General features: G+C 32.3%; 1 protein-coding gene across 1 annotated transcript; it reads left to right on the top strand.

Moving 5' to 3' along the window:
• The first annotated feature begins 471 nt into the window (after positions 1-471).
• On the top strand, positions 472-20,898 carry LOC139503995 (salivary peroxidase/catechol oxidase-like). Its single transcript, XM_071294044.1, has 10 exons — positions 472-532; positions 2,209-2,343; positions 2,870-2,994; positions 4,750-4,819; positions 5,392-5,490; positions 14,709-15,210; positions 16,513-16,713; positions 18,149-18,315; positions 18,835-18,943; positions 20,832-20,898. Exons 1-10 carry the CDS (start codon positions 472-474, stop codon positions 20,896-20,898), a joined length of 1,536 nt encoding a protein of 511 aa, XP_071150145.1.
• The last annotated feature ends 1,715 nt before the right edge of the window (positions 20,899-22,613 follow it).

Genomic DNA, 22,613 nt, shown 5'->3' with positions numbered 1-22,613 from the left:
AATACTAACATTGCATTAGTTTGAAAGAATAATCTGTTAGCTATCCAAAACTACCACTTTTATAAATTTTGAAGCATTATTAAGAAAGTTACAGCATTTTAAAACTTGGGAGTTGTAGTTATAAAATCTTTGTATTGTGCTACCTTAATCTGCTATTGTTTAAAAAGCGAAAGCTGCACGCTATATTAGAATGGCAAACAAAAGATTTGTTATCACGGCCTTTTCGCTGCATTTGCATTGGAGTGCGTTAGAGGTTTTCGGAAGGTAAATATTATATGTAACTAAAATATTAGACCGAAGTATATTCCCGATGTCCTTTAAAGCGCCGTTGAAATTTAAAAACAATTGAAAAGACAAATGCAGACTTTTAATATAATAAATGAAAACATCAACTAGATTTCCCAAAAGTACCCCTATGATGTTGATATAAAAGCAAGAATTCGCCTATATCGGGAACAGTTTTTGTTGGGAATGGCGATATCAAAACTTCTAATACTTGTTGCCCTTGCTTGTGTCGGTGCTGATGATATCGGTAAGTACCTTATACAGTTTTCCTCGATAATAATCCATGTTTTATATCCTAATATCTGCCTAATATCTTGACTTACATCTACAAAAAATTAATGAGGGTTGAAAACAAAAATTATACGACAAAAAAAGATGATTTCAGCTTCCCAATTGTATGTAGCAACATACTAAAAGCACCTACATACAAAATTGAAACAATATTGCATACTTGTATTTACAATTATGATTTTCTTGACAGAGGCTTGCTGCTCATATGGATGTTTTTTTTAACTAAGAATTCCAAATGGAGAAATTGAAATCACCACTTCGTAAATTTTACGGACGCCATGACAAATTGGTTGACCGTTATGAAAATTCCGTATTTTTGTTTCACAGATGATATCGGATATGTTCCTTATGTCGTTACTTCAATCCCGTCCCGTTTCCACGAATGTGACCTCCCAATATAGACTATGTACTCGGTTTGTGATAACACGAGCGTCACGTCGGGTGCCACATGTTGAGTAGAATCTGCTTACCTTTCCAGAACACCTGAGATCACTCCCAGATTTTGGTGCTCTTCATTTTGCTAAGTCTTTAGTTGTCTATTTTGTGTCTTGTGTACTATTGTTTGCTTGTCCTCTCTGAGCCATGGCCTTGTCCGTTTGTTTTTCACTTGAGAGTTTGAATGTCCCTCAGTATCTTCCAATGTATATGTATGTATTTCTGTCGTAAACATGTTTGGAAAACCAAACATTGAATTTAATTTCTTCATTTCTAAGGTTTTTTTATGTAACGTCGTTGTTTTCGTGAATTTTTCTTTCATTCATGATTTTTCCAACATAATGATAATCCTCAATTCCTTAGTAGCTATACACCATTTGACAAGTTAATTTTACATGCTATAAGAAAATATTAGTTAAGAGAATTAATTAAACACAATATGTTTACTTGTGAAATGTTTAAACTATCAAATTAATGGAGTTTAGTCTTGTTCATGTTTTCGGACAATGTCTATAAGAGGTTCGATCGACAACAATATATTTACTTTTAAGCTTACATTAGTAATTGAAATTCAGTCTTAAACGGTCCTTTATTTCTCAAAAACATCTAAAAGACGGAACAATAAATTTTGAGCCATGTTTAGTCTTTCAAACTTGTGTGTATCCATCGCTTGTAACAGTCTCATAACTGTTCAGTAGACTGTCAGACAATTCAATTCATCGCTTAAGTGTGCATGTGAATACAAACTGCATACAAGTATAAACATAGACTGAACAGGTCTTTATTGACTTCAAACGAATATTTTGTACTTAACTGAATTTACCACATTGTCAATTCGTTTTCGACTTATAAGTCTCCTTGGTCCCATTGCCCCTCTTGCCTTTGACTAATGTCTCGTGAATTAGTTTTGGGAAGCAATCTTGACAGTTTAATGATTCATTATGATATACTATTGTATAGATTACACTCGATTTTTTAATCATTTGTTTATATGAATTAATGTTGACGTTGACATCAAATAAAATTGTGCTTATTAATTTAATCATAATAACACGAGTAAGAATTTATTTAAATCCAATAAAAAAGTTCGTTGTTTCAAATTTCAAATATTACAAAGGACAAATCTCAATTTGCAAAAGACAAGCTTGATTATAGTTTAGATATACAAAATAATGCATTTCCTTTTTTTATTCGCAGTGTGTGATGTTGATGCTAAGTACAGAACAATTGACGGATCCTGTAACAACCTAAAGAACGGAAAAGGAGCGTCCAATACTTTCTTTAAGAGATTACCTGATGAAAATGAAAACAATGTTATTGACTACGCTGATGGTAAGAATATTAAGTCTTATGTTTGTCGAACAATATTTTTTTTTTCTAAACTAATACCTTTTCGCACTTACTTTTCTTTGCTGTAATGACAAATTACTCGACTTGCAGCAGTTGGCGAAGTATCCCTATAAATTAATCACTGAATAACCAGGGAATTTAGTAATTTAATTCATATTTATAAGTAATTGTTTTGTTTTTCAACTCCGCGTTAATATTTTAGTACAATATTTTTACATACTGATGTCGTGATCATTGAGAGCCAAAATATCATCCAAACATCTAGGCATGTGCAAAATAGTCGAAATCAATGGACATTAATCGTAGTGGAACAACATCTTAGAGTGTTCTTTGGTTCTCACATCAGATTTTATTTCGAAGGATCTTTTTTAATATTTAGACATTCATTGTGATCATGGTGGTTCGTAACAGAAACAATTCCTTTTTAACTTAAGGATCCTCGCTCATCTTGTAATAAATCGTTTTGCCAGTTTTTCGGAAAATATTGTTTTCTGTTTATTTTTTGTAGGGATAGGATTACCCCGTGCTGCAAAAAATGGTGATGAATTACCAAACGCTCGTTTAGTTTCACAGGCAATAATTGACGAAAAATTAGGACCACTTATACAGAGAGACAGAACCAGGTCTGCACAGGTAGCATCGCACGCCCAGCTACTAGCACATGACGTCATTCAAACTGAGATGCCATGTAAATACCTTGTTTTTAATTTTCTAATTCTAACATTTAAAAGAACTTGCAATTTTGTCTATTGCATATAGATGATATAGTTTCCTTCTAATATTTATTTAGTTTCTCTATATTTATTTTAGTAAATAATAATATCTAACAAAGCTTTATTGTTCAATACACCAGAAACATGTTCCGTCAACATATGTAGCAAAAAGATCCAAAAAGACGATTATCACAAAAGTCAAACGACTAGAATCCGAACAAGGGGAAGTAACAACAACAGACAAACTACTAGCTGAGGATGCACAAAAGTTACTCATGATTGGTTAATCATTATATCCGACAGTAATGAAATTTGATATTTAACTTCTATAAGAGATTTATCTTAAAATGTATGTATACTTTTCTTTTCGAAGCATTTAAGGAGAATGACTGCTGTGCAATTCCAAACAGATATGAGTTTGTATATGTCTTGCTAAATTAAGTAGAAGCTTTGTGTTGTCTATGAATCATTTGTGTATTAGAATGCAAGGATAAAAACGGCCGTATCTAATTTTGGAGGAGTCCCAATGTCTTTTCTATTGCAAAAATTGCTTCGGGATAAACCTCGTAAAATTATGATATAACATTATAGATTTCGATATCAGTATATGTATACATAATTTCTAAAATCGTCATTGTAAATCTAGCATTTCGTATACATCGTCCTAACAGTGTAATTGTATGAGAAAAAATGTATTTGAATTGTACAGTCCTTAATATACTTTAGTCAATCCATCAAAATATGTTATTGTTGAGTTGATTTTTCTCTATCACGCCTACTCTGTTTCTACTAAACTTAAACTTAAAAACGGAATATACGAAATACAAAATGAAAAATAAATGCAATGCAGTTGCAGGATGTTGGAATATTTTAATGAATCAAGGATTAACATTTTTGTAACACGAAATTCTTGTTTGTTTAAGGTAGCACAATACAAAGATTTTGTTACTCCCAATCAGACAACTTAAAACTGATGTAATTCATTTCATCCTTCTTTATATTTTATAAATGAGGTACCAAAAGAAAGAAGAAAAATTAATCTTTCAAATTGTGATAATTTCATTATGACATAATTATTACATAATTAATTATTATGTAATTAGTTGCTATATTGTGATGTCCACACTTGAATGAATTTAGCTTCTTTGTTCTTCATAGCATCCCAAAATATTTTATATATTCTTGTACAACACAGCTTGACCTCCAAAACTGTGTCTCAGATTTTCAAAAACATCAATAGAACAAATTTTATACCCAATTGAATTTAGTGGTCTCTTATGAATTGATGTTGCAAACTTCATTGAAGATTTATGAGAGAACGAAATACAATAGGAAAAATCTGAGACACAGTTTTGGAGGTCAAACTGTGTTGTGCACGAATCTATAAAATATTTTGGGATGCTATGAATAACAAAGAAGCTAAATTCATTCAAGTATAGACATCACAATATGGCAACTAATTACATAACAATTAATGATGTAATAATTATGTCATAATGAAATTATCATAATTTGAAAGATTGGTCCTTCTTCTTTCTTTTCGTACCTCATTTTTAAAATTTAAAGAAAGATGAGTGGAATTACACCAGTTTAAAGATGTCTGATTGGGGATGAAAAATCTTTGTATTGTGCTACCTTAAGTCGTGATTTTTGCTTTCCACTTGAAATTCCAAAGAATGATACTGATTTACCACCAGGATGTATTAACTTTGTAAGAGCAACAGGAAAATTGGATGAAGAGGGAGGTAGGTACATCGTTAAAAGTACGGGTAGTTTGTAAGTTTATAAAAGATCATTAATTATGTAATATTTGCTAGATTTTGAAAAAAAAACTAATCATTAATTGAAACATATAATTGTGTACATTATTGCCTGGTTTTGGTTACTTTGGTCGGCAAAAATGAAACATATTTCAAAAAATTATGATATCTAAAAGCACTTTGATACATTCAAAATTTAGATACTCTAAAACACTTGTTTGCATATAATGATAATTGCTGAATAACAAGTCATCGCCTGTTTGTGATTTTCGTCTCTTTTGGTATGGATTATTATAACAGTTACTGTAAATCAGGAAATTTCGCGATTTGAAGACTGAATTCATATTCATACTGGTTTCCTTTTACGATTTCGGGATAATGTATATTCATATACGATGTTGGTCCTATCCATCCAGTTCGAATGACATTTCGCAGTATCATTTTTAATTTTGTGAATCCTTTACCACAAAACTGGCGAAAAATTAAAATGCTGCAAAGATTGCCATGCTTGCAGTAAAAGTATGCATATTGTTTCATGCATTTTATCCATATTGTAGTAAGGCAACAGACAAACCTCGCAACAGCCTTTGTTGATGCCAGTGTTGTTTATGGAAGTACTCCAGAGTTGACCAACATTTTGCGTGTGCCTGATAGCTGTGAGTGTTTTGATTTGAATCTTCTTCAACTTTTGAATAGCTAGGTATTACCAACTTCACAATTTAAAAACCTAAAAAGGCAAATCACAACATTACTGACGTCTGAGGGAAATTCAAAATAGATGTACTAATCAAATGTCGAAATCAAAAGATGAAACACATCAGACCAATGGATACCTACTGTAATATTCCTGACTTGGTACAGACATTTTCTCATGTAGATAATGGGGAATTAAATCTGGTTTTATAGCTAGCTAAACCTCTTACTTGTATGACAGTCGCATGACGAAGTGTGAACAAAACAAACTGTCATAATAGGTAAAAATGTCAAAAATTGTGGTACAGCCGTCAATATTCTATTATTATCTTATTCACTATAAAAACAAACAAATATGTAAAAACGAAGCTAAAAAAAACACCGAAACAACTTAGATAAATCTGTTGAAAATAAAAGTATGTTAGGTTATGGATCAATATCATCGAAATAGAATGTAAGTATAAAATATTCCTAACAAACACTATTTGTATTAAAACTGTACATTCATGTCCATACATTTTCATTTAATGATACTATCTAGAAACTCTGCTTGCTTTTAGAATGTTTCATTTTTAAAATCTTTAGTGGTTCAAACTTCTAGTGTAAATAAGACGCATTGGAATTGGAATGCAATTGAACACATATGTATATCCTTACAAATAATACAAATACTTTTGCAAAGGTTTGTATTGGATTCTTAACCTTTTCATTATTTATGGATTACACTTACTCACTTTGCCTTGACCTGATTTTCACGCAAATATATCCAATAAAATACATTTTAGATTATAACAAGACGTGGTATTCTTAATATACATAAAATATGGATTAACATTTAGCTTTATGTTAGCGATTTATTAGTAGTGCATAATTAAGCATTTTCTGTGAATAAGTTAATGCAACAATGAATTATAACAAAATCTCATCACTGATCATTGAGGTTTGAAATTCCGAAATAGTTTGCCATATACATTATATATATATTGAATATATATTTAAAACAAATTCAAATTCTTTTCATCTGAACATTTTCAATAATGGCCCCTCATTTATTACCGCGGTTTGTTTTGTTATTTCAGATTTGTTGAAAACCGAAGACAATCTTCTACCAACAACAGCAGGGGTAAACTCATGCTTCGATCCCGTTATACCAACCAGATGTCCTGTGGCAGGTATTACTTATAGTTTTGGGTATCAAATTATATTTCAATAGTGATTGTTCACCTATTTCATCTCCGAATACATCTTTGTATTTACTACAGTTATGAATATATATTGGTAGTATCACGCATACTCATGTTAATGAAAATAACTAAAATCTTTTATGGACTGACACAAATGATTTATTAATTGGTTAAATTTGATTAAATTAATTAACTTATTATTTTTCGGTAAGTTTTTTTATTACTGTTCTTAAAATTAGGCAAAACTTGTTCTGAAGAATTTTACAATAACATGTCTTTTTGCAATGTTACTTATGGTTATAAGAGCGCAATTATTCGAAATGCATTTTCCATAGGGTACCAGTGGTGTTCCGTATTTTTTTCTCGGAGACTACACAAAATAGGGAAAAACGGGTAGCACTTCCTGTTACTAGAAATTCCAGTGTTGCATTACAATCAAAAAAATATATAGGGTCATGCGGCTCAAATTGACTTAAAATGCAGTTGAAAAAGATCGTCTATTTTTTTCTCTTAAAGAAAAAGGAATATTTTTAATGGCTCCGACGTGCAGAAATGGAAGATATTATCTATACTTCGTAAAATGAGAATATGATTTTCGACAACTTTTAAACCTAATTGGATAAGCTTTCGATTAAATGTTATTCCAATCCTGTATCATCCAATCAGAAGCCGTATAGGATTCTATTCTGAGTACCATCTTGAGGTAAACAATTTGCCGGTAAAATATAAACAAATAATTGCGCTCTTGTATCCTATAATAGCTAAATAAAATACTTTATGAAGTTCAGCCACTTGGTATGTTAATCTTGCTTGTCGAGATTAAAAACAATTGTTGATAAGGATGTTAGCGTATTGTTGTTGCTACTGTTGTGATATCAGTCTCTCATTTCAACATGACGTCTGTGTCGTCTTCTATTTGGTGCCTTTGCTTTTGTTGGTTTCGGATCAACACATTTGTATGGACATGTCTGAAAACAGAAATGTCTTTGGTATTTGTGTGATTCCAAAAGTAATGGTTTCTGTATTTTTGGTTGCAAACCTTTAAATGTTTCTGTTAATAAAGTATGTCCGCTCCTTGTTTCAGAAAAACTAGAGTTTTAAAACACTTTCAAAGGTATAGTATTTACATAACGGACCATGAAAAACAAAAACAAAGGTCGGCGTCACTGTTTTTTTTTTTTTTAATATAAGCAATGAAAAGTTTTGCAAGATATAATTCTTTCTAATGTGACCAGGTGGAATAAGGCTCAGATGAATTGAATGCAGAACGTTCAAATACTTATTAAATACAGATCTGAAATATACAGATGATGACAAATAAATACAACCTTACATATAAATGGATATGTATATCATTTTGTAGCAAATAATGTATATTATGTTTAATTACACAATTGCAAATAAATAATAATGACAAATACAGTTAACTGACAAATCTGAATGTAAACAATTTGACAATTAATGCTAATGAAAACTGTTCACTTAAGAAAGTTGACCATAGGCCTATATAAAATACTATACAATACTGAAAGTAAATTACAGGTAAATAAGATAATATAAAGTTTGAAATACAATTAGCATAGTAAATAAAACTAAATAAAGTATTTACGACAAAAACATTTGACAATAGATTATTTAAAAAAAAACCTAAAATTTAAATACCTTATAATGCTGGCTACTGCTTGTAGTGTTGTCTCTAGTGTTACTTATAGTGAGAGATATTATGGACATAATAGTGCAAATCGTGATACAAGCATGACATTTGGAATATAGGTTTACTAAATGATAATAAAAAAAAATCAGCTGATGGCCATAAAAAAATTTCATTTTTTTTTTCAAAATGGCCACCGCTTATTTGGATATGGCATCATATCCAATTGGCTACATTTCGTAAATCCTTTTAAAGCTGTTTTATAGGTATAACCCAATGCAAATTGTGTTAAAACTTCAATTAAAGTTCCTAAAGTACGATAAAACAATACATACCTGAAGAAGAAAGTGACTTCCGGTTCAAATAGCGACCACAACGTGGAAAATGTAAATTTTAACATTTCTATCAACTTAACATTAGATACCAAAGGTCTTTGTACAGTTCAAATGCACATTTATTTATACAGGTTGCCTGTCTTATAATTATCTGACAGATACCAATACACACACACACACACCTGTACAAAGAAGACCAGAACTGAAGCATTTACAATTACCCACTAATCTTGATTTCTTACATTCGGATTTCAAAAATCCGGACACGAGAATGCAACGGCAGCAAAGAAACTGTCATTGTTTTATTTTCTTTCATCCAACTCGAATGTTCATGACTTGGTATATGGACCTCTCGAATGCATAAATTCGGATGAGCCCAAACATGTCCACCTTGATATGCTTACCTTTTGATGTAAACAGGAAGAGGACTACTGGTAGGCAGAATAGCATCATAAGGCCGCTGCGTCCTTGCTAACGATTCAAATCGTGCCTCGTTAACAGCAATTATTGATGTTGCCATACATGATACAAAGAAATACTTCTATGTTATCAATGTATGTTTCTTTGTTTTAATACAAAAGCGAGATAAAAACGTCTGTTCTGGGAATGCTTTCCATGTGTGCCAAACTGACCTCTTCACTTTACCATGCACATGATGAAATACCAACACAGTCTCGCATCAATTACATACATAGCAGAAAAGAAGAACACCTACACAAGGACCAGGCGAATTTGCTATGACATGTAAAGAAAGCCATAGAAAGCATTCATTCCTTCAAAAACATATTATCAATTTGTCCAAACCTTATCTTGCGAGTGCTGCAATTTCTTATACTACTACAGCTGTGTCAGTACTTCAAATCACTTTTTACAATCATTTTCAGCAGCATGCTTATCATAGATAATCATTAATGTATCTGTCTCTTCATGGTTACAAGTGGATAGCTGGGAAGTATCCGTATTGAAATTGCAAAGAATATTTTCACCTTAAGTAACATTTGCATTTTTATAAAAGAGGGACAAAAGATACCAGAGGGACAGTCAAACTCATAAATCGAAAATAAACTGACAACGCCATGGCTAAAAATGAAAAAAGACAAACAGAAAAACAATAGTACACATGACACAACATAGAAAACTAAAGAATAGGAAACAAGAACCCCACCAAAAACTAGGGGTGATCTCAGGTGCTCCAGAAGGGTAAGCAGATCTTGCTCTTCATGTGGCACCCGTCGTGTTGTTTATGTGATTACAAATCCGGTAGATAGTATAATTCGGTAGTCACATTAATGAAAGGCAAGATAATTTTCAACTTCATCATTTGAAACTCTTGGTTTGATAGCTTCCTTGTGAGCAGCAACCATCTATCAAGAAAATCATGATAGGACATGCAAGCACTAGAATATCGTATCAATTGGATGATATATACCCTGTATGTAGGTGCTGCTGGAATGTTGCTACTTAGAAATGGAAAGTTCACAATTGGAAAGCTGAAATCATCTCTTTTGTCGTAAAGTTTTTCTTTTCAACCGACCCTCATTGTCAATTTCTAGATGTAAGTCAAGATATGAGGCCGACTTGGCTGTATCTGTAGTATCCTTCGATGGGATAGATTATAAATCACGAAAGAAGCAATTATGTCGGCAAGAACAAATCCGTTTTCTTGTCATCTTCACAGAGAAAACTACTCCAAACCCTTGGCGTGTTACTAGAACCAAAAACTTTCCGTCAAGCAGCAGTAACTTGCCTTTTTTTTCGTCCCAGCCTTTAAATCATTCATTTAATAAACATCAAATACAATGTTTATACTCTTGGATGCTTATCGTTGCAAGATTTTAGGCTATAAGGCAGTATGACATCATTTGCATAATTATATCATAATCAAATCAAATATTTTGCCCCACAAGGTGCTCTGCAAAGTGCGTCAGAATTTGGAACAGCTGATGGGAAATCGCAAAACGTTTTAAGTATACCCACTTGCTGTGATTTAATACCATTGGTTAAAGTGTCATTCTGAGACAAAGACGTTTTGGTTTTTATGGCTAAAGACATCTTCAAAGTCAAACTGTCTACTTGGAAAAGAAATTTATGTAAAGAAAAGAGATCGCACTTACTTTCCAGGTTCTCCAGCTTTGTGTTTGACAAAGAAGTTTCAAGTTTCATATTTCGCCTTTTATAGCGAATTGTTCTTTTTTATCTGGTTAAAAAAACAGATTCTCTTTCGTTTTGCATTTGCTTCAAAAGATCTTCGTATAGTTTAGACCCAATATCTTGGAGTTTATATACATATTTAACCTGCTTCCGAATCAACAACTTCCTTAAAGAAGTCAATTGTGTACAAATCTGACTGCTCTTCTAGAAATAGATTTCCAATCTAGTTCATCATTTTCGAAAGCTTTTTGCAGTTTTTCGAAGAAATAAATTTGTGTATCGTAGAGTCTTCAATGTGTCGTTCATCTGTTGTAGAAAATCAAATCAAAATTAAATCAAATATATTTTATTGTCAATTAAAGACGCCCATTACAGACAGAATAATCACAAGTTAAAATTGGGACAAAAGATTACAAAAGATTACAATTATTTGAATACAATTAAATCAATGATTACAATGAAAAGAAGCGAAAGACACACTAATGTATATTTACAAAACAATGTATCATGTTTCAACTTTGACAAATACAATGATCCTAAAATATATAGGAAACTGAATTTAAATATTCTGATTTTTCCCCTGGTGCTTTTATGATCATACATTAAGAAGCTATAATTACAAATATCTAAAGTATGCCTCTGTTTTTTTTGACAGTAAAACATATAAATTTACTTAGTTTCTAATAGTTGTTTTCGAGCAACATTTGAACTATTAATTAAATTGCTCACTTGATTAAAAATGTGACTATATTCATTGGCCATTAGCCAAACAAATTGTGATCGATAATCTAAATTGTGAAAGTTTTTGAAACTTTTAACAATGTTGAAAATAATGGAAACTCTCTCACTTTCCAAAGATGAACATTTAAGTAAAAAATGGAGTTCATCTTCCACTTCTTTTTTACAAAGATAACAATTCTATCTATTGCCTGAAGTTCCCTGTATCTACTTCTCTCTAGTTCTAGATCATGGCTACTAATTCTGAATTTTGTCATCTGAATTCTCAGATTCCTATTACCTATAGCCAAATAAGGTTCAAAATATATAGTTCTCTTAAAAAGTCTGTAAGTTCTAAGTTTATTTCCAAATGACATATTTTTTCTGTCATCATTTAAAGATGAATACCACAACTTATTATACTTTAATTTTAGTTTGTTTAAAATAAATCTTTTCAAGTTTGATTTCATATCAAAAATTTGCGATAAATCTATGTCTAAATATTTTGCTAATGAACTCATAGAATTAAATCAACTATTCTTACTATGGTTTGATAAGGATTTTGAAACAAGGAGAGCTTCAGACAATAATTTGTCCTCTTTACTTGTTAAATGTGATAAGTATGAAAACTTCAAAAAATGAAGGATATCTCCCTAGCCCACCTATCACTGCCATATGTGTGCTGCTCTTTCCTACTTGCAGTGAAAATTTTCAGATTTTTGAATGAACTGATTTTGTTTGCAGTTCTTTTTATAATTTTTCACAATAACAATCTCCTTTTTCAGTTTACCTTTTTGAATTTAAAGCACCCCACATTTCACTTCCATAAGTGAAATTTGGTTTTAATGTGTGGTCAAATATATGAAGTAAATTTTAATTTTAGAATGACTCAAACCACTAGATCTTTAAAATTCCTCTACCAGTCTACTAAATTCTGATGCAGCTACCATGCATCAGCTCAAAAGGATCTTCGGGCAAAAGAATGGCACCAACATCGCCCTCTCACAATTGGATTATTTTGTTTTTGTGACTGACCAATTGTGATTTCAGAATACAACTATCTGGTCTTACGCAAAGTAAAATTACCACTTGCAAATTCCATTGCTACCTTTGGGTGATGTTCGTGAAGGGATGTCATATCTCGGAAATGGATCGGTAACCATCGAGGATAATATACATGATCAAGACAAACAAAATACGGTATCATGCTTGGTATGGACTATTTGTAAATTACAATATCTGCATGACTTGTGAAATGGACGTACTACCAAAAGCACAAGAATTTCATAATTCACAATTGAACGCCATAAATTAAACTGTGGTCGAGGTATCTCTCTTTCCTTAAACCAGTTGATCAAATACTTAAACGTCACAGAGTCATGAGTATTTACGCTTTCATAAGCTGACGTTATCAATTCAAGCAAAAACACATGCTGTCATCGATGTACGTGTTTCGTCCTAAATGTATTTGAACATACATGAAAAGAATCTGCCATTCTAGGTGTCGCAATATCGGCTTCATTGAGGGCACACGTCCATCCACTATCACTTAATATTTCACTCCAATGAATGCTTGATAATTGTACATGAAAGGACGTGTTTTCAAACAGTGGCATCATAGAAGTTACACGAACTTGAACAGAAGAACCTAGATGTTTAGAGGAATGAAATAATGACAAAGATATGTTTACAAAATCCAAATCTTCATTTGTAAGATGAACAACGATTTACATCATTGCGCCCTTGTAGTGTGTGCAAATCGCTCTTCATGTCTATAAATAGTCTGCGCATGTGTGGAATTTTTAAACACATGTGTATCATAACCTTAAAAATGATATTAAACAAATTTATCACGTCATTAATAATCCAAAAGAGCTAAGTATATAATGCATAGTTTAAATGTTTTTGTGCTATTTGCGTAACATTTTCACGCATGCGCAAACCCTGAACATATCAAATATTATTTGTTAGTATAAATGTCACATTTAAAGAAGGTAGCCACAAAATCTGACAATATTTTATTCTAAAAGAAGGCCAAGGAAAACGTTTTCTAGAAAAATAAGTATTTTAAACCTTGAAAAAACAGCAATTTTAGAAAAGGTGGTGGCCATCTTGAAAAAATGATTTTTCTTAATGGCCAGCAGTTGTTTCTTAAAAAGTATATTAAAATGATGCTTCGTGTTAATTTTCATGTTTGTATCATCATTTGCACAATTCTCTCGATTTTGCTTGCTAATATGTTCCACTATTATTCTGCATTGATAATATAGTTAAAAAATACAGTATATAGAGTCAAAAGGTACACTGTTAAACCAGCCAGAACCAGATAAAACAACTATTAAGAAAAGTAGTTTGTCCAAAAGCCAGTGATGAGTAAATATCAAAGAGCCCACATAGAGTATTGGGATTCATTGAACCATAAAATACAAACTATGTTCAATATATTAAGATCATTCTAGTATATTGTAAAATAGAAATTAGCTAAGTACAAAGTTGGGAATAATATTAAATAGATATTTGCATATAAATGAACTTGTCCACATTAGATTGCTCATTCATTGACATCGTTTTCCTTTCCACAGCTATTTTTTTTTATCGCAGTACATGGATATGCATAAAAAAAATCCAAATGGCTGATTAAAAAAAGTAAAGAAACAAGAATAATGAACACTATGAATTAGTCACAATTTTGCTAAACGTTTTGCACTGTAGAACTTTACATAATGTGAGGACATATGAAGTCTCCTGGGGAAAATTATGTGTTGTCATTTAGAATTCATTAAGGTATTTGTGTCGTGTTGCTGACATTACGCAAATGTGTTCTCAGCAGATTGTATTGGCAATGATTGGTACATCAATACATCATCATGTAGTATACTACGCCAATAGATAAGATTCAAAAGTGTTGTGACGGTACTCGCACATACTTGTGATCTTTCAAAGACAGGTACTTTGTCAGTGGCTAATAAAAATGTAGATATTTATTTCAGATATGATTGTCTCAAAAGTCAAAGAAAAACAGACTTCTTATCGAGATATACTGTTCTGTTTGGCATGTATAGCCTCTTGGAACACTGCATAACATAATACAGCAATTCATTTTGTTTTACTATTATATAGTTAAAAATAACATCAATTTCTAGGTGACAGTCGGGTAGCCGAAGTACCAATGCTTAGCGTGCAGCATTTAGCTTGGCATAGGGAACATAACCGTATTGCCTCAGAACTGCGCACACTGAACCCACATTGGAAAGATGAAACCGTTTTCCAGGAAGCTCGGAAAATAGTTATAGCTATATTTCAGCATATCACATTTAATGACTTTCTACCTCTAATTCTTGGTAAAGCTGCAATGAAGAGATTTAAGTTATTTTCGCGAGATGTAAATGAAGGTGTCTTCAGTGATCCATATGACGTAGATATGAATCCACAAGTATTGGGTTCTGTAAACGTAGCGGCACATCGCTTTGGTCACTCCCAAGTAACAAACGAGCAGAACTTCGTTGATGAAGATTGCAACACAGTGACTGTCAATAAACTGGAGGATGTCTTTGACAGTCCTCGGCTAATTCAACAAAACTGTGGAGTTAATATTCCTTTCATAGGACGGAATTTAGCGTGCACAGCGAGTAATAGGGTAGATAAGTAAGTATAAATGATTATGATAAGAAGGTAAACGGTATTACTGTTGATACAATATTATTCGTAGTATACCAATTTTCGTGTTTTTCATGGGTATGGAATAAGCACGAATTAAGATGTACAAATGTGTACAAGTTTTGAATAGGCCTATAAGCAGACCTTAGTCAACTATGAAATATAATTTTCCTCAATACACTAAAATTGGTACCAATGAAAATATATAGTTATGTGAATGTAAAGAAATCATTTGTTTCGTCTAAGATAAGCTTTCTTTCTGTACTTGGTAATTTTTGAATATTTGATCCACGATGCTTTTAAATCTTTCGGTTAGAAACGAGCGTTTTACGTACACGGTTTAATCCTAGTATGTATTATGACTTTATAGCTACTATAACAATATCCCAGGTCTACTACTTTTTATGACAATGCAGTGTTCATTTGTAGATAAAAACGAAGTTAACCTTTCAAGATGTCAACACAACGGAAAAAGTAGGTCAGTTTCACAAACAGAATTGAATGGACTATGAAAAAAACAACAAAAAAAAAACTTATCAAAATTAATTCCATTTCTTAATCAATTTAAAGATATTTCCTATTATGATTTCCTTGATAGATGATTACTAATCACAAGAAAGCTATTAACATGATTAAACCAAGAGTTCCAAATGGTGAAATTAAAATCATCCCTTCGTAAATTGTACGGACGCCAGCATGAGTTGGTTGACCGTTATCATGCTTATTGAATATCTGTTTCACAGATGATATCAGATATGTTCCTTATGTCGTAACTACAATCCCGTTCCCTTTTCACGCATGTGACCTACCAAATTAGACTATCATAAAATGGGTACCACATATGCAGCAGGATCTGATTAACCTTCCGAAGCTCCTGCGATCACCCCAAGTTTTTTATGGGGTTCGTGCTACTAAGTCTTTTTTTATGTTGTGTTTTGCAATTGTGCACTAATGTTTGTCTGTTTTGTTTTCTTTTTTAGCCATATTGTTGTCAGTTTGTTTCTAATTTATGAGATTGAATGTCCCACTGGTATCTTTTGTCCCTCTTTTTTAAAGGAGATGTTGTGCGACTTATTACACATTTATCGTATTTGAAACATATCATTCGATATTTGCACAAGGTTAACGTTATTATGAATATTTGCTGATCACAGAATAAAAAATGTAAAAGAATAAAAGATTGACATACCTCCCGCACCAAGAATGAAAAAGAATGTACTTCAACTATAAAGTGGTTCAGACTTTGATGATACATGTAACCCTTTTCATAATTTAAGCCTCTAATTGTAGCTTTTTTGTCGATGCAATGCGTAACAGATTATACCGTAAATCAGAATCACCGGGATCTGATATTGTCGCAAGGAACATACAGAGAGGGAGAGATTTTGGAGTGGCTGGATACAACAGATGGCGTGAATTATGCTTACTTGAGGCCATAAAATCATTTGATTCATTTGAAAAGTTTGGGAAGGCACTTAAGGAATTATACAAGTAAGCATGAAAAGGGAAATTCAGATTTACTTGTTTTGGTTTTTTTGTGGTTTTTTTTTTTACCGTTCGTGTTGTGCTTTCAATATGCAATTTTTTGTATGACTGAAACTTTCTGAGTGTTTTTTTTTTAGTATTGACAAATGTGTGTTCATGTTTAACGTGTTGTTTTCCATTTTTTGCAGAGAAAATTCCATGTTAAATCGGTATCCCATGCCCTGTATCACACCTCCCGTATCGCAATCATTTCTAGAACATATTGTGATAGTTTTCTAATTATATATAATCTCCTTACACATACGATACCGTATAGTTCTCTATCTTTTTGAAAATATTTTGATTTTGATATACCTAGGCCCCGAACATCCCCGGGGGAGACATATATATATATTATATATATTAGATCTACAAAATCAAACCGTTGCCGCAACAAACAGTCACTGCATTGAGATAGTTTGATTGAGAAGAATTAGCTCACCAACAGTCTGCAATAGAATACGACAATCCGACATTAGATGTTTGTACGGTTTCAGACTGTTACACAAGCGGAATATGGTCCGATGGTGCAAAATATTGAGGATCTAGACACTCCGCAAATATTGCAGAATTTTGTCCAGTTATAAACCCCGTTTTTATGCTTCAGATACGTGATGGGAGAACTCGTGTTTATACCGGCGCATGTATATTATTTTTGATTCCTCGTGTGTAAAAAAAAACAAAAAAAACTTTGAAGTTTCGTGATGCGGGTGGATATCTCTAATGAACGTAAAACGGGATTGGTACTTGTTCCGGGTAATTTAACAGCTCTTATTTTCAGAACCGAAATTCGTCAACCTCACCTTATCTATGTTATTGATCAATGGAGGGAGTTATTCAAAAAGGGTGGCTTGTTTATACATTTGTGTTAAACAATCACAAAAACTGTATCGTAGGCCCCTTCTGCGAATATTTAATGATGAAGAAAAAACCATGGACATTATGGTAGCAGACATTTGTAATTATAGGATAGAATGAACCATCGTTCTTGTCAATATTTGTTACAATCATTAGTTTTTGGTAAATGGTATTAGTTGTTTTTAAATTCAAATGAAATCCCTTTTTTAGCGCTTTATAAACTTCCGATCAATGTAATCTTTGACCAAAAGTCATCTAATTGAATAAGCTAAATTGCTCTGTTTAAATGTACGATGAAATTAATTATACATGAGAAATATCGCATCACATGCTGAATCACTTTTTACCAATCTCAGCCGTCGATTCTTCGACACTCTACTTGATATTCGATAATCAGTACTATTCTCTATATGTCAATGTCAGTCAGGTTTGGTTCCGATAATTATGATACTAATGTTGTTTTCTGAGTTAAGTATTTTGATTTTACTTTTTATCAAGATTCAAAATTTTAATTGTTATGGTGCCTTTATTTTTTGTTTTTAAGTGATATTGATGATATAGACTTATTCGTTGGTGGATTGTTAGAACAAGAAATGGGTTTTAATGTTGGACCCACATTTCAGTGTTTGTTGGGATTTCAATATGAACGAATGAAACAAGGCGACAGATTCTGGTATGAGCGACCGAACCAGATGTTTTCCTTTACTGAAAGTAGGTGAACCATAAATAGTTATTTATTCTTACGTCGAATATATAGACGAGATAGTACATGCATACATGCTAGTCCTGGGAGAATAAGAGAGTTAATTTAAAAATTTATTTAATCGTAATGCCGCGTGTTTATAGTATTTGTTAACGATTTAAAAAAAAGGGGCATTTTATAAACTTCTACTACATTCCTGTAATGCTAATTCATTTTTTTAAATTTCATCATAAATAATAAGCTATAGTTTGTTTCAGGCAAATGAATCTTCTGACGAAATAATTTACCGCAAACATAAATAAGTATTTGCCTTCATAGTTGTTGCGTTGTCGTCAGTTTTTAAATGATATCGATAACACTCGGTTAAGGGCAGTCTTAAACGTGTTGTTCCTTCGATGTGTATGGGTTTTTTTTTTTTTTTTTTTTTTGCTGTGTATACTGATTTTATGTCATTGATAAATAGCCGATCTCCTATTTTGTCTTTATTATACCAAAATAATTATTTTTGAATGATTGTTATTTTTCAGAACAACTTAGATCTATAAAAGAAAACGCAAGTGTATCCAAAATATTTTGCCGTAATCTTGGTATTGAAAAAATACAGGAAAATATATTTCTTCTACATCAAAGCAAAAGGTAAGTTCTTTGAAAAAAAAATCAAACACCTTGCATTTACATTGCTTTCATTTGAAATTAATCACCGAGTCTTCCTTTGAATCATTTAGTCACGTGTTACTGTTAAAACAAAATCCAACAATTTGTATTTGCATGATGAAGTAAATAAAGAGGATTCACATATTTGAATATCCAAATAGAAAAGTTAAAGTCGTTTATTATCCTTATTAATTTGTATGTGATTACGAACAAATAAAGATATAGGAAGATGTGGTATGAGTGCCAATGAGACAACTCTGCATCCAAGTAACAATTTATAAAAGTAAACCATTATAGGTCAAGGCACGGTCTTCAACACGGAGCCTTGGCTCACACCGAACAGCAAGCTATAAAGGGCCGAAAAACTTTCTAGTGTAAAACCATTCAAACGGGAAAATCAACGGTCTAATCTATATAAAAACGGGAAACGAGAAACACGTATGAACTACGTCAACAGACGACAACTAATGTACAACACATTATATATACAAGAAAACCTGTCATTAAATTGACTTTGTGTGTTGCCCTTTGAAAACAAGGGGAAAAACACGCTATAAAACGAATGGAAGGCTGCGCTTAGGTATCATAACCTTGATGACATGAAGTGAATAAGCATACAACAAACATTATTACGACTTTAGGAGGTTATAGGTGTTCAAATGTTTAACATTACTGCATAGGAACAAAATTGACTTTTAACATTTCATTCGAAAAAAAACTAATTTTTAGAAATAGAAGCAAAGTGGTATGAAATTTGCTCATTGTTGAAGGTGATATGGTGACCTTTATTTGTTAATTTCAGCGTCATTTTTTAATCACTTGTGGTAAGAGCTTTCATTGGCAATCATACCAGATCTTCTTTTTATATGACAATAGAAAGTCTTTATTTTATTTTAGAATATTTTTTATAAAAACCTTTATTGTAGATTTCATTTATATTCGTTGCATACTAGTTTTCGTAGATTTCGTTGTAACCGGGAAACCACGAATTCAAATGTTCAACGAATTACACCTTTTCAAAAGGAATGTATGCAGACTGTGTCAAAACCACGAAATAAAATATCCACGAATATGCAAGTTTTCCTCAATCCACGAACTTTGGTAACAACTAAAATAAAAAAAATTGTAAGGGTTCCGCGAAACCAGCTGTCTCGCATACTTTTGTTGTTAATCTCAGTCTCAACAAAAATGAGGAACCACATTAATAAAAATATTTATCTCGATACTATCTTTTGATTAAAAGAAGCTTCTGTCCAAGTTCGGTAAAAATCCAGGATAGTTTATAAATCTTATAAATGTTTTAAAAACTTTAACAGCAGACTGTATGTAATGTTAACTGGAAGAAAAGTTCATTTATATGTTAAATACGGAAAACAGGTACAAAATTTTAACAAAATGTCCTTTTACATATAAGCTTTTTATTAAAAACAAGCTTCTCAATCTGTCCAAGTGTAGTAGAAATCCAGAATAGTTTAAGAGAGTTATTAAATTTTTTAAAAATCTAATCACAGAGTGAATGTTATGTTTCCTGGCAGAAAAAAAGTCCATTTATAAGTAAAATACGGTACAAATGGATTGTTTATTTTACAAAATTTACTTCTGGAAACTATCATATGATCATAATTAAACAAGCTTCTGTTCAAGTTTGGTACAAATCCAAGATAATTTCAGAACGTTATTCAGAACGTTCTAAAAATAAAAAATAAACATTAACCACAGAGTGAATATTTGTGGACGCCGCCGACGACGCCGACGGAATGAAGGATCGCATTGTCTTGCATTTTCGACTAAAGTCGAAGGCTCGGCAATGAATCCATAGTATCTGCTGAAGTTTGAGTTGTCCTGACATGATGTATTTATCTTTTTCTAGGAACAAAGGAGTTGCATGTAACGATATACCAGACATAGACTTAACTCTTTGGCAGGAGCACTATTAGTTTGGATTCTTCACAACTTTAGTATTGTTTACTTTAATGTGTTCTATGAACACAATGATCTGGTTGTTCATTGATCATGTTGATTAACAATTATTACAATAAAGTTCGGTTCATGGACTGTTTATAGTATCTGCCAACTGTGATTATTGATTTATAACAAACACTAATAAATGGTACTTTTAGTGACCATGAGCCCCAGGTAGTAAGTTGAACTAATCCCTTCGAAAATTATATAGACGCCATCAAGATGTGGTTGGCTATTATGCAATATCTGTTCACAAGTGTCGATGGAAGTGTTCATAAGTCAAATCTACAATTTTGTTGGCTTAACCACAGGAGTGACTTACCAAATTAATCTTATCTCTGGGTTTGTTATTACACATTTTACACGAAACAACGTATGCCACCATAGAGCATGATCTGCTTACTCTTCCAGAGCATATGAGATCAACCCTGGTTGGTTGCTCACTCTTTAGATTTTTCGTAATGTTTTATAAAATATATATTGTGGTAAGTCTTTTGGTCATGTTCTTTTTTTATGCAATGCCGTTGTTAGTTTATTGCAGTTACAAAATGTTAGAAATTATTATAAATCAAGGAATGTATCTCCCTCATGCAAAGCTCTGATTCCTTTCACGGACTTGGCTATACTTTTTGGACCTTTTGGATTATAGCTCTTTATCTTTTATATAAGCTTTGGATTTCAAATATTTTGGCCACGAGCATCACTTTAGAGACATGTATTGTCGAAATGCTCATCTGGTGCAGGAAAATTGGTACCGTTGATGTTATTACTACCACTGGGTCGATGCCTCTGCTGGTGGACTGTTAGTCCCCGAGGGTATCACCAGCCCAGTAGCCAGTGCTTCTGTATTGGCATGAAAATACGGATTTTTTTGTGTTATTAAAATTTGCTGTTACAAAATATTAGAAATTATTATAAATTAAGGAATGTATCTCCCTCATGCAAAGCTCTGATTCCTTTTATGGATTTGGCTATACTTTTTGGACCTTTTGGATTATAGCTCTTCATCTTTTATATAAGCTTTGAATTTCAAATATTTTTGCCACGAGCATCACTGAAGAAACATGTATTGTCGAAATGCGCATCTGGTGCAGGAAAATTGATACCGTTAATTTAATTATGTTTGACGTATATGTTAAATGTCCTTTGGTATTTATGGTTTCACGTTCTTTAGATAAAAAAGAAGATGTGGTATGATTGCCAAATGAGACAACTGTCCACAAGAGACCAAAATGACACAGACATTAACAACTATAGGTCACCGCACGGCCTTCAACAATGAGCAGAGCCCATACCGCATAGTCAGCTGTAATAGGCCCCGATATGACAATGTAAAACAATTCAAATGAGAAAACTGACTGTCTTATTTGAATAAAAAAAAATGAACGAAAAACAAATATGTAACACATAAACAAACGACAACCACTGAATTACGAGCTCCTGACTTAATCAGGACAGGCACATACATAAATAATCAATGTGGCGGGTTTAAACATGTAAGCGGGATCCCAACCCTACCCCTATCCTGGGACAGTGGTATAACAGTACAACATCAGAACGAACTATAAAAATCAGTTGAAAAGCCTTAACTCATCAGATGGACAAAAATACAAATGGACGTGGCCGGGTACTTGTTGAAATAACTAAGAAACAACAGTTTCAATACCATCGTGCAAAGAGGACCTTGGAT

This window comes from Mytilus edulis, chromosome 14, assembly GCF_963676685.1.
Source record: "Mytilus edulis chromosome 14, xbMytEdul2.2, whole genome shotgun sequence".
Lineage (NCBI taxonomy): Eukaryota > Metazoa > Mollusca > Bivalvia > Mytilida > Mytilidae > Mytilus > Mytilus edulis.
This window is presented reverse-complemented; position numbering and strand designations above follow the sequence as displayed.